Source organism: Drosophila santomea, chromosome 3L (assembly GCF_016746245.2).
Source record: "Drosophila santomea strain STO CAGO 1482 chromosome 3L, Prin_Dsan_1.1, whole genome shotgun sequence".
NCBI classification, from domain to species: Eukaryota; Metazoa; Arthropoda; class Insecta; order Diptera; family Drosophilidae; genus Drosophila; species Drosophila santomea.
This window is the reverse complement of record NC_053018.2, coordinates 3,091,603-3,105,895: the sequence shown is the minus strand read 5'-3', so window position 1 is coordinate 3,105,895 and position 14,293 is coordinate 3,091,603. Positions and strand designations below refer to the sequence as shown.

The window sequence follows — 14,293 nt, the reverse complement described above, 5'->3', positions numbered from 1 at the left end:
CAAACAAAGAGGCTGCCACTACGACGACTGCGACTGCGACTACGTCTGCCCATTGGCCTTCCGTTCGTGCCGCATATTTTCCCATTGGCATAATCTCATAAAATGGCATTTATGCGGGGTCCCGTGCGGATTTTCATTCCCCACATGCCCCTACCTACCCCATGCCACATGCCCCTCGGGGGCTTGTTGATGCGTTAATTTGCATGCAACATGCACTATGATTACCCGCAATTTGCAGCAGCAGAAATGCAGCGGCGGCAATGCTGGCAACTAGATCGCCATTAGCGGGTAGTGCACTGCGAGAAAAGAATAGCATAGTAGGGATACATTTTCTACAAACCAATTTTTAAAATTAGTAGAGTCTGCAGTATACATTCGGACTTATATCCTTTTAAAAAAGACTGTAATTAGACATTGTTTTATAAAAAGTATCATTTCATTTTCAAGAGGCTTGTTTAAAAGAGCTGCAAACGTATCCTTTCAATCAATACAGATTTCTGATTGTAAAACACATAGACTTTATTTATATTTAAGTAATTTTTGAAAGTAATTCCCTAAGAGGCTACTTGAAATCGCAGTGCCCCATTGTCCAATTGTGGCAGCTGGGAAATCGTAATGGAATCGAAATCCGAATCGGACAGCTGGCCACGACCAACGACCAACTGGGCGAGCAGAATTGGTTGCTCTTGGATCGCGTTTGTTTGTTTGTGTGTTGTGCTTCTGTTTTTGTTTGACGCCGATGTTTGCACAACTGCAATGCAAAAATCACAAAAACAAAAAGAAGTACAAAAAACGCTGAAGAGCCATGGGGAATGCCTCGATACTACGCTTTTCGATGGCTTTCATTTGCTGGGCGCCCAGTTGTATAATTTGCAATTGCTTGTTGTTGCTGGCCCTGTGAATGGTGAATGCGAACTTGCAACTGCAACAGAAACACAGCAGCAACTTGCAGCAGCTGAGCTGGTTTTAATTATAAAACTGCTGCTGCATCTGAGGCTCCTTTTTCGTGTTTGGCCGTTGTCAGCGATTTCCTCAATTATTTGCCTTCGTTTGTTGTTTTCAAAAAAAAAAAAAAAAAAAAAAGGAAACAAATAAAAATGAAAATAAGAAATGCGCATAAGTTCAACAATTTTATTTTGTTGTTCGTTTATTTTCGATTTGTGTGTTTAACATTTGCTGGCGACCAGTGTGTTGTAATTTGATTTCTTTGTTTACATAAGTATATTTAATGCCCGGTTCCTTTGTGTTTTGGGTGCTGCACTTCATCATCATCACCGAAGATGGCTGATTGGTGAATCATGATGATGAAGATGATGATGCTGATGCTGATGAGAGGATATGCATTCTGGGGGTTTTATTAATAGTCCGTTCTTTGGCATTTCTGATGGATGCCGTGCATTGGCATTAAGTTCTTTGTTCGCTGCATTTGAAATCACCCTATTGAGATATTTTTTTTGCAATCTGTCTGACGAGATAAAGTGCAGAGATCGGGATCTGAGAAATGAATGCTCAAAGATTCTCCGAGCCAAAAAACTCTCCATCCAGTTCCATTAGTTCTGCACATATCGCTGAAATTTGCATATAGATTGACTCAACTCAACTCGACTCGCACAGACAACTCTCTTGCTGCTGCCTCATAAATCTAAATAATTAATAATTGTCACTGCCCCCGAAGACGGCGACTGCAATTTGCGGCTAAAATGCTTTTCAATTAAATTTTTAATATATTTCTTGAGGCCGCTGCTGCTGGTGCAGACAACGGGAATTTCGCGTCTGCCTGGCGCCTGCCGAAATCGCAGTGCAATCGAAAAGAGCTGGCCAAATATGGGGGCATGCAACCAGTAACTAGCAGATTGCAACTACCACTCTGTGGCACGCATAATCGCAGCTGACGTTTTCATCGCTAGATTAGCACAAAGTGCAGTGCGTGCAGCAAGCCGAAGGAAGCTCAGGTACGCATACATATGCAGATTCAGTTGCAGATACAGATGCCGATCCAGATACATATGCAGATACAGTTACGTCGAGATACATTTGTGTGCATTCAAATGCGAATGCAAATAAACGGCAAAGAGATTGTCGCTGCAGCCGACGCAATAAATTTTACATGCCACGCAGACGTGGCGCCAAAATCTGCCAGCTTCGATGTCAGCAGAGCAACAACATGCAACTGCAACACCAACACCAATGGCAATGTTGCAAGTTAGCATCCGTGCGGAATTTGCCACACAAATTGAAAACTTATGCGGCACATTAACAATTTACCAGCAGAATTGTTGGGATTTTCCCGCGTGGCAGCTGCAACGCCAAATAATCGCTGCCAAACATATGCAAAATAACAAATATTTGAAAATGCCACAGCACTGTGCCACACAGTGACTACAAAAAGTTTCTATCGGATTGAATAACACAAAACATTATTTAGGAATGTGAACAATATTTTTTGGGAATGATCAAGTCTATGTGTACGACACATTCTAACAAAATAACACATTTTTAAGTTAATTTAAATTCAAAATAAAATGTGGAATCAAAACTTGAATCCCAACCACTGTTTCACCAGGATATTTACACGTAGGATTTATTAGTTTGATATCAGTTTAGTGGCAGGCAGGGATAGGTTTTCCCGACATTGATTCGGCTCAAAGTGAAGCAGCTTCGATAAGATATGGAAATGGCAAACACATACAATGGTGGCCAATAAACAATGTGTGTGTAAATATAGACGGGCATAGTTCAACGAACCAGAAGTTAAGGTAGTTTTATGGTTAAGAAAAATGGGGAAAATGTGAAATGTGGAAACGGAAAGGGGGAAAAAGATTGGAAAAAGACCTCGCCATCTGATGGTGATCTATGTTTGGGGCAAACGTGTCATAACAGCAAACAGAATGCAACGAACCATAAAATGAACAAGGGCCCAACAACACCTTGATTTGGGGTGCCCTAACCCCTGAACCCCAGAAACTCCAGAACCCCCGCCCATTGGGCCATTTGTCGTGTTTGACAAGTAGTTGTCAACAATTTTTGATAAAACATCTAAAAAAAAGAGCTGAAATAAAAAAGAAATTATTGTGTGTGACATGCACACACCACCCCCCTTGCCACATTGATAGGAAGCCTCTGGCAGCGACGGATGTTTTTATTTGGTTTGCATTGCAGTCGCTGCACGTTCGTAAATTTATTAGAGAATTTATGGCCTTGGGCAATCGTTGGGACTATTTTCTGTGACCTGAAGAGAAATTAAATTGATTTTCAATCAATGCCGTAAATTATACTCAAAATATATCACACATTTTTTGGGGGATTATATATGTTTCATTAGGTAAATATTTGAGCTGATTTCAGTGGAATTTAAGTTCGTTCTAACAGGAATACAAATTTAATAGGGTTTCAAGCTTATCGTCAAAAAGTTTTTATAAAAAAGCGCAAAGCAACTTTAACAAGGTTACATTGTTTGCAGAAATTAAAACTTAAATAAAGTTCATTTTTATAGGGCAGACAAGCTGCCTGCTGTTCACTTGCTTACACTTTACTTTGTAATTAAATTATTTTTTACACAATGCATGTCAAAATATTTCGGCAGACATGGCAGGGATCTGTTTTAATTACAGCATCCAGGCATTCGGACGGGCACGAAATTCTCCTGGCTCTTGGCTTCATTATTATCAACACGCTCACAGTAAATTGTGCAAATTGAAAACGCATACAAGTTGCATATGCCACTGGGAAATGTCTCTGCGGGGAGGGGGCTTGCTAAATGGGGGAGTGGGGTAATTGGGGAGGATGTGGTGGAGTAAGGACACTCGAAATATGTCAAGGTATGCAAAATCCACTCCCATACGCAAGTGTTTTGCGGGCTAAGCGCTTTCTTGGCTGCCAGCCAACTTGGCTAATGCCAAAAGACAAGTAACCATAGAGCCAGAGCCTATCTGAGTGGATATATGTGAATATATGTGGTTGGTGTGTGTGCGTATGTGTGTTCATGTGTGCCATCCACCAGCACCACCCCCCTCTCTTTTTACAGTGAAGACAATTACAGTAAACAAATTCGCACACGTCGTCAGTTGCATTTGCGGTGACAGGCTGGAAAACAAGGCCTGAAAATATAGAGAGACAGTAGCACAGAGGCGGGCCTTTCGGATGGAGGGGAAGGGGAAGGGGCTTCTGTTTCGGAGGCGTAATGGGGCCACTGCCCCTATCCCCCCTCCCCTCTGGCCCCCCTTTTTGCGGTCAGGGCCGTTGCTTGGTATTTTTGGCAGAGCATTTTCGGGCCATGCATGAGATTTGCATTTTTTACACCCACTCCACCAATTGCCATTGATGCACAGCGAAAATGACTAACAATAGTACATGGAAAAGTTTATATCAATCAAATATAAATGATTAAATGGTACTATAAATTAGAATTCTTCTTCTCTTTTTTTTCCTTGCCCATCACTACTGATATTTATTATTTAGCTGACACATTTTCTCCCAGTGCAGATGCATCTCTCTATTTTCGGAGCATCCCAGCTCTCCACTTTAGCCGTCTCCGCTTTTGGGCCTCCTTCCCACGTTCCTTTTGCAATTTGGCCGTCCGTTGCCAGAAACATTTTGCCATAGCATACTTTTCTGGGCCACGGCATGATATATGTGCATGTATGTATGTATGCATGCATGCAGGTCCTGCCAGTGCGCTTGTGTGTGTGCATGCACGTTGCAGCAATTGAATTGAATTTCTGCTGCTCGAGTTTTGAGCTCTTGAGCCACAGAAAAGAGGTGGAAGCTAAACGTTTGAAAGCGAAGAATTCCGACATTCCCAGTGCAGGTTTAACTTGCACTGGCTTCCCTTTTACGCTTTTCCTTCGCTTTTCCTCCTTTTTCCTTTTCCTTTTCCCCACATTTGTGCCCTTTTTTTTGTGTCTTTCCCCCAGACAGAGTGACTCGCTGGCTGAGTGACGCCTGGGTTCCTGGCCAACTGCCATGCGGGAAGTGGTGCTCCCGCTTGGCATTCTGCTCTGGACCGATTTATGGCCGAATGGCAGTGGCAAAAACGCATAAACACATCATTGCCAAAGGAGCCTGGAGGACACGGCCCCTAATCGATAACTTATACAATGCAAGCGCAAGAAATGGGAAAGCCAAATCCTTTTCAGCCCCTCGAGGAACACAAACAGCTCGCAAATCGATGGCACATAACTAAAATCTGTTTGGCTTTCGTCTCTGTCGAGTTTTGATTGACTGGCAGCAGGTCACTTCGAGGGGATATGGATATCATTCAGGGGTGATGGCTTTGCGCCAAGTCTGTTGTCGTTTTCCATTTCATTTTCCAGGCGGGAAAAGCGTGTCATGGCCCCAGCGATTAACTGCTGCCATCGATGTTCGCCATTAGTTAACCGGAAATAGACGCTGACTGCATCTGCACTTTTGGCTTTCATTCGAATTCATTCAGTTCGCCAACATCTGGGGCACTCAGCGATATGCATATGAGCGATTGTAAACGCTTCGAACATTGTGTAAAAGCCATTAATTTAAATTATAAACTACAAAGACGAATGGTGGGAAGGGGGGTGCAGATATCCATAAAAGTCGTATCTGTTGTTGTCATTGCAGTTGTCATAAAAAGTCTGTCACACGATTTGTTTCCCCGCTAATTTATGACTGCAGCCACTGCGGGGGATTCCCCTCATTAACACACATGCATTTGCTGCGGGGACTTTACAAGTGAAAAAGTATCTTAAAGATACTTTCCGAGGGGAAAACAATTTCCTTTCAATAAGCCCTGGCAATCAACGGTCTTCTGTCCACATATTTATTGTCCTAGCTTGTGCGGTTTGTTTTTTCGCTCTTTTTCTGTTTCTTTCATTAGACGGCATTTTCTGGGCCACAGCGATTAGTAAGCTGAAAATCGTTTTAGCCCACTTTCCCCCTTATCCATTGTCATTAGTGGAATGCGCTCGGTTTTTAAGAGGCAGCTGGAAACACAATCAATGCCCGCTGCGAGTCTTATGGGCCACAACGGGCAAACTGCTACGATAGATAAATAGTAAAAAAAAACTATTGCAATTATGAGCCATTTAAAAGTTATTAACGCGACCGCCCATCATGAAACAAGCCGGCAAACTTGGTTCCTACTTCTGGATTGTGCATTTATAAATTGTAAATTGCTGTGCCCACGCCGCCAATCGGAAACTATGGCCACTTTGCTGTTGCATTCGAGCTGGCCAACACGCCCACTGCCATTTTAAAGCCATAAACAATTTAGCGAGACAGCCCACACACAGACACACACAGTGAGCCGCAAAGTCATGAGTAAATATTTGATTTGTGCGATAATCTGAAAATGATACAGGCGCAGCAGGCGTTTCAAAATGATGCAACTGAAGATGAGTTAAGTTGATCGATAGGATGGGTTTATTACTAGCCAGCAGTATATTAAATATCTTTACTCTTAATATATACATGAAGATCTTTACTCTTAATATTTACATGAAGATTCAGCAAATGTATCTTATGAACAAAGATATTAATACACATTGCGGAAATATTTTATCACACTGAGGGAATACTTGCATTGCAGTGGATGGGCCATCCAGTTTCTATAGAAGTACACTAATCTTTTGCATAAAAATCCCTTGTAATCTCTCTGATTTTCTGACTGCCCAATAATAATGAAAATCTCCTCTTATTTTCCCAATTTTCCAGGCGCCATTTGCGGCGGAAGCTGCTGCAATAATGCCACGGAGCTGGAGCTGCGGGACAAAGCCGCCGGAATGTTCGAGCAACTGCTTCATCACCACACCAGCAGCCTGCGCGGAGTCCTCGAGACGAATGCCAAACAGTTCCAGAGTGAGTAACAACCATCTTGGAGTCTATGAATCTCTTTTTGGGGGACAGCAGAAAGGATTAGTGGGGGGATTGGATGGTCGAGTGAAGTCGAAAAGAGGCAGAATGCCTTTCTATGCAAATCTGCGGGCAAAGAGTCTGCAAAGTTTGCCGGGCGTTAGACCAAAGTATATTTTCGTGGCAATAAATAATTTATCATATGCAAATTCATCAGGCTCAGCACAAAGTTATGAGGATAAAAACAGCTTTTGCCTCGCAATCTGCGAAGTGCGCTAACCAAATTAAACTTGAAACGCGAAATGCGAAATGCGAAATTGATTTGTAATTTGAATTTGTATGCAGATCAAAGCGACTGTATAATAAACTGATATAAAAGTATATGTATATAAGGAATCATAACCATAACCGAACTGTTTTAAAATGCAGCGAACGCGGCTCGGGAATGCATCTAATTAAAAAAGCATTAAATAATGTTGTAGTCCCTGTTGTTGTTATTATTGTTGTTGTTGTGGCCGCTGTCCCTTTTTAGACAATTTCGCAAACTTTGTCTGGGTCACGTTTTGGGGCTGGCACGCCCCCTTTTAGGGAGCTGCCCCTTTCACACAATGCCTGCAAATTGTTGTCGTACATGCTGTAAATCTCGCTTCACTTTAAGGCAGGTTTTTGGGGTGCTGCTGCAGCTGCTGCTGTTGTTGCTGCTGCTGCGAATGTTGTTGCCTCATTGTTGTTCTCGCCAGTCTGAGTCCGCAGTTCTTGGAAATGGGCGCGCATTCAAAAAGACTTTAAACACGCCCCACTCGTTGTACATACGTACATGCCCACACGAATATAGGGGATATATGTACATACATATACCGAATGCGGATTCACAATTTATATATAAATACATTTTGGCGAATTTGTTTGCATTTCGTGTGTTGTCATCAGCTTAATTTATGCAAGCCCATTGATTCATTCGTATGGGGGCTCATTAAGTTTCGAGGTTTCCCTTCGGCAATATGAGTGCTGCAAACGAAATGCTCATTAAATTCATTTGGAGTTAGGGCAACGCCACTTGGTTATTAAATTATTAATTTCTTAATGGCTAATTGAGCAAATCATATGTTTAAATGGCAACTTAAATTGGTTAATGAAATGAATGCTGCAATAACGTTATCGTTTCTAAAATGACAGGAACTTGCTTATTCTTTATTTGATTTCTGGCTAAAATCACTTCCAAAACACTCGAAATGCAGAGTATTCCGCTAACAATTAGCATTCAATTTGCATTGGAGAACTCAGAACACACAATGATGTCACACAAGGCAAACACCGATGGGTTCCACGTTTTGTTAGGTAAACAGAACATGCAAAAAATTCAAATGCAGTCGGCAAAGCCATTTAGCCTAACAATCGAGCAATAAAGCAATTTATAATTATTTACCATAAAACCAAGAGACAGTGCAATTTATTTGCTTTACGAGCCGGGTTAAAAATGAAACAATCGAAATGTGATGGATTAATGAGGTGCAGCTAATGGTAGTCGAGATTTATGAAACAGTTGGCTAATTGATTAAGTATATACTACACATAACTAGCAAATCAAGGCATGTTACTGCTGATAGTTAATAAGTAAGTTGTCTGCTACTGATAACAAGGAACTTGTTTGGGCCAAAAACTTCTGGCCCAAATGGCGTACTTTTGTGCTTATCGGCGATGCCACGCGTTTCCTCCACTTGCAGCAGAGTGGCCATAAAAATTGATTTACTTTCTTGGCAGCACACCCGGCGTATGCGTAATGTTCTGCCATTGGGTGGAAAGGAGCAGCACTCCCCAAAAGCACCAGACCCCCGAAAAAAAAGCGCAACTATAAAACTTTATGCATTTCTTGGCAATCGTTGCTGTTATTGCTCTTTCTTCTGCCCTTCTAACGCATAAAATATTATGGCATGCGAAATAAATGCATATTTCTATTTTGTACCATAAACTTGCCAGCTACAACAGCTTGTGGCATATGCAATACAAGCCACAGCCTTCCTTCCTGTTCGAATACCGAAACCCCAACCTCTCCTTCCGTTTGCAGCTCATCCGCCCCCGTGCCACGCCCCTTCCGTTGCAGCGCCCATTGTTGCAACTCCTGCCCTCTCGCTTTGTGCTGCTGACTGCTTTTGTTCGGCGTATTATTTTTAAGCAAGTATTTGCGTGTTTAAACACGTTTCGCAGCTTACGAATTATATGGCTGCTCAGGCCCCCAAACAACACCAATCCGCAGATCTGCCCGATCCCCAATTCCCCATGTCAACCTCCAACGCACTGCGTTCCCATTGCACTCACTGCCGTCTCCACCATCGTAGTCATCATCATCATCACCATCTCACCATCATCGTCATCTTGGCAGCTACTTTCGTTGTCGCTGCTGCACTGGGAAAAAATATATCTTAAAATTATAGAAATGCTCATTTAATTATGGAAAAAAAAGGTATTAAGAAACTTATCAAAAAATATATTTCAAAATTATAGAAATGCTCATTAAATTATGGAAAAAAGCTACCTAAGGAACTTATCAATAATATAACAAAATTGTATCATTGATATTTTCATTTACAGATTGCAAGAATTATAAAAGTAAGATTATGCTATAGCATTTTCCCTAAAAGACAATGATTTTCTTTTAAATTTAAAGTTTTCTAGATAAACTTGCCTTTAAATTTCTTCAGTGTTTAACGTCATTGTCGTTTTGGTGTGTTGCTCACGCGCTTAATGCGTTTGCCTGCAAAGCATCTTGACTTCCCTTCCTGTCACCTGGCCCCCCGCCCCTTAAGCCTCCACCCCTTAAGGCCCCACCCCCTTCCCCCCTTTTAACCCCCCTTTTTGTGGGCAGGGGCGTGCGCCAGCATAAAAGTTCCAAATGCTGACTTACTGCTCTGCCAGCACAACTTTTGCCCCTTTCAGCAAAACAAAAACAAACAGCAATGTGGAAAAAAAGGAAAACAAAATGGGAACTGCAAAAATTATTTCTTTATTTTTGTGGCAGCAGCAGCGGCGGCAGCTGCAGCAGCAGCAGCAGCAGCAATGCGTGCACTTTCATAAGTTGCAACTAGCAGCTAGCTGCTAGCAACTTGCAACTTTCCACATCCACATCCACATCCCATCCCTGCCACCCAATTTCGCAACTTGGGCCGGGCTTAAGTCTTTTCGGCCATATCTCGTGCTTTGCCTGGCTGGCTGCTGGCTTTTGGGCTGCTGCCTTCTTGTCTTTACGGCTAAAGTGGTTTTTTGGCCGCCATCGCTTGTTAGCCTGCTTTTGTTTGTCTTGTCACAGAGTGCGAGCTTGTTTGGCACTAACTCTGCCTCAAGTTGTTGCAGTGGCAGGTCCAAAACTGTGCTGTTGTTGTCATTAGGTTTCAGTATGATTGAGGCGACACCGTTTTTGGTATGTGGGTGGTAAAGCTCTGCATTTCTCATCACTTATTGAGAACGGCTTTGGATTTGAAAGCTATTCTTTCTCTTATCTTTATTTGGTATATAAACACATATTCTACCATTAAGCTGACTAATCAGGCACTTGACTAAAACACATTTAACTAAATTACGAGCAGCCCAACGCCAAAGTGTTATTTTTAGCTCAAACTCGTTCAGATCTTCGCCATTCTTTTTTGTATATCTCGTTGAAATATTCAACTTTTTTTTAAGCTGCGACCTTCGGACTCCAGCTTCGATTCCTCAATGAAATCGACAGGGAACCGAAGTTCAGAGCCAACGAACACCTGCAGCTTGTGGAGCTGAGGAAAACGCCCCCGACCAAAAACCAGTTGTCATTTTATGTGGCAGCGAAGTTCTTTAAATTTTAGCGTGTTTGACAAAGCAAATGCCGAATTACTAATGGAGCTGTTGTCTAAGCAACTTTAATTTCCACTCGTTTCATTAATTAGCAGCGTCTCGAAAAGCAAACAACATCGATGCCATTTCGTCTGGCAATTGCGTTCCAATATCGCCATTTGTGTGCATATATAATTACCATAATTAGTTGCTTGGCAAATTAAACGCTAAAAGCTCGCGCTTGTAATTAACGCGCCACCAAAAACGGCAGGCAACTCGATGCCTTCAGCAGGGGTTCCACTTTTGGTATGGGATTGCAACCCCAACTCTTGTTAGATCAAATGACTGCCATGCCCCTTTGGCCAATTGATGCATATGCTCTGAAGCATTTCAATATGTCAGAGCGGAGCTAAGCCGAAAAGGGGTCGACCCACGCTCGGGAAACTCCAGTTTTCCAACTCCACAGCTCGCCGCCAACAATGAAAAGTCATCCAATTACTTTGACATTGTGTAGGGTCTTTGGTCCAGGCCCCTCTGTTTGGAATCGGATGCAATTGGATGGTATGGGGCCATGCCATGGGGTTGGGATGAGATGAGCTCGCCTGCGAAGAGCAGATTGCCGCAGGGCTCACAGCTGTTGGAGTGGCGAGTTGGATAGCTGGATGGCTAGATGGTTGGATTCTTGGTTACTTGGATGCTTGGATAGCTGGCTAGCTGGATTGCTGGATGGTCGGGTACTTCGGTGAAGGGGCGTGCCGAGTTGGCACGCCTGCAGATAGCTAGTTACAATACATGCACTTAAGCCCACTGCCACGCACAATGGGCTAGATTGGGTTGGATTGAGTTGGATTGGCTTGGAGTGGGCTGCGAAGGGTTGGGTCACCAGATGGTGCAGTGGAGCTGCCAGTGCTCAAGGGGTGAGCGAATCTCGAAGGATACTTTGCAGCACCTAGCTTAAAAGCTACACATTTTGCAAGAAGTTTTATGACCAACTTATAAACCACTAATAGTAAATAGTCACATAGAGAGATGTAGTCCATTGTATAATGAGCTGTGATGGGTATTAGTTTTAAGTAATAAAATACATAATACATTAAATATGTATTTAAATAAACTACGTTTTCAATTGAAGTGATTAAAGTCATAAACTGCAAGTCCAAGCCACTGTGCCTATCTTCTGTTTCCCTCCACTTCCTCCCGATTGCCGGTTGCTGGTTGCTGGTTTGCTGGTGGCCAGGCCAAGAGAACTGAGAACTGCTCCCGCCAGACGGACAGACGACCAAGGAAAGGAGGCGACTTCAGGGCCGGCCGGGAAAAAAGTTGCCACAGTTCAAAAACGAAGCTAAACGCGGCTAAAAAGCTAAGCCCGCCGCCGAATGGCAAAGGCAAAAAAAAAAGTAAAAATGAAGTGGAGTGGAGTGGAGCAGAAATGAAGAGCACTAACAAAGTTGCTGGGGCATTCATAAGGCGGCAACGGCAACGGCAAACGGATACCGCAGTTGGGATAGTGGGCAAAATACATGCATATAAAATGCAAATAAAAATGCGGCAGATACTAAAATTGTAATATCCGCACAGGAACGCAGGCAACAAACAAAATACAAATAAACGAACGAGCAATGTTCCCAGTGCCCCGAGGAGCCAAAGAAGTCCGGCCACAAAAAAACATAAAAAAAAACCTAAATAAAGGAATATATATGTATATATATAAAAAATACAAAAGCGGCAGGGAAAAAGCGGGCAAAATAAAACTAAACCTGTGGGCTGTGCTCGCTTTCGTTGAGTGTGTGTGCTGCATACTTTTGCCGAGGCGTGGGAAACACAGCAACACAGCTTGTGGACCGCGGTCGCATCTGCCACTGCCCCCGTCCCCGATCCTCCGCCCCCGCCCCCGCCCCCGCCTTTCGCAACACTTTTGGGGCTTGCCCCGGGCCACGAATCCCCATCGAAGTGCCCCATCCGCTCCCGAAGGCGAATCCCAAACCGGTCGCTCCCTGGAACTTGGCATGCTAATCTCGCTCCTGCCAGCCAGCCGCCGACTTCTAATGAAGCAATGAAGCCAGGGACGCCAAAGTCGCAGTCTTCTCCGATATTTACTCTATGCGAATGGCTAAGCAAAACACTGCAACTTAAACAATATTATTCTTTTTTTATAAAAATATCTAAACAAAATGTATCTATACTTATTTATATATTTATTAATTTTAACTGGTTAAAACGGAAATTTACAAATCACTTTTAACAGTGTCTTCTTTTCAATGTTCTTTATTTCTAAACTACTTAAATTTACCCAACTTTTATTTACTTTCTCCCTGTGTAAATCCCAAACTTCCCATTCATAAGAATGGATATTTAGTGTCTGCTCACGGGCTTGGTCTTCGAGGAGCTCCATTGGGCCCCTTCTTTTTCCTCTACCACCTGAACTATACTGGCCGCACTTTGTTGTCTAATTCAATTTCATTGTCTGTTTGCCCATTAGTGCGATTTTCCATGTGTGACGAGCGTGAATCCCTTTGCCATTTTCCTCCCACCCGGAAGGTCTTTAAAAAGCACACAAAAACGAAAAAAAGCGAAAAAAAAATAGAAGAGAGTGCCCGAGCTTAATGAAATTTTCATGTTTCATTGGGAAAGCCATTTGGCCTGCTTTAGATTTGATTGCTGGTCGAGCATAGATACGGGTAAACTCCTGGCAGCCACAATAAAAATTCTCTCGGTTAATTGTCAAAGGTGTAAGGCGAGTGTAAGTGTGGGAGTGAGAGGGCACAATGACAGAGAGAGATGGCGAGATAGAGCCGGACAGAAATTGCAATTAGTTGCAGAAACCAGCAAAAGTCCAGCAAATTGCATATATGAAGTTTTGTGTGTGCCCGCAGGTGAAGTGCTGAGTTAACAATTTATGCGATACAAAGATACAAATGCATAGCATTTGAGGCGGCTCTGTGTTTCTGTGGGTCCCAAACCTAATTGAGCGTATTAAGCCAACAAAAGCAGCTGCAATAATACATATCAAGCATACGCAGCATTGACTGCTTTCAGCATTTTCCCCCATGACAATTGAGCTCGCAGTGAGTTCATTAAAATTGCAATTACACATTGCAAGCAGCCAGCCAAACGAATATCCATCGCAAGGAGTCTGGGAATCCGGATAAGGGAAATTGCCTAGGCTGCTATGAATAGATAGATATACATACATTTGCAATCAATAGAAGCTATTTTGGGCATGTCAATCATGTATTTGTTGCATCGTCTGCATCCGCACTTCCTCTCCAGCAATTCCATCTCCAGCTTCCCATTAATGGCTCATTTGGAGCCCCTTCTCGCGACCCTTGCCGATTTAATGAGCCAATCGAGCTGGGATCCCCATGTCGCCAGTGTGAGAATATACGAGTATATATACTCGTTTACTGGTATATCCCAGCGCGTCAACACGTTCGACGCGGCGTGTTAATAATTAAATGTTTCCGCTAGTCGCCGCTCCATTTTAACTGTGCCACGTCAATGAGATTAGCGACAGGATGTGTGAGCTCCCCATTCCATCCCCATTTCCCCCCGTGTGAATCCCCCCTGTGGATCTCTATCCATCTATCTATCTAGCTGGTATCTGACGTTATTATGGTTGTTGTGTATCGCAAACGCGTTAAATCAATTGCCTGGTATTGTTTATCGCATC

The 14,293-nt window shown here is 43.0% G+C and overlaps 1 protein-coding gene across 2 annotated transcripts in view; it reads left to right on the top strand.

The window, feature by feature from the left end:
* Window positions 1–14,293, top strand: part of LOC120447764 (division abnormally delayed protein) — a 64,194-nt gene that overhangs the window by 43,166 nt on the left and 6,735 nt on the right. For both annotated transcript variants that reach the window (XM_039629310.2, XM_039629309.2), the window contains exon 2: window positions 6,685–6,828. In XM_039629310.2, the coding sequence (XP_039485244.1) occupies window positions 6,685–6,828 (144 nt within the window). The remainder of the gene's footprint in view (window positions 1–6,684; window positions 6,829–14,293) is intronic.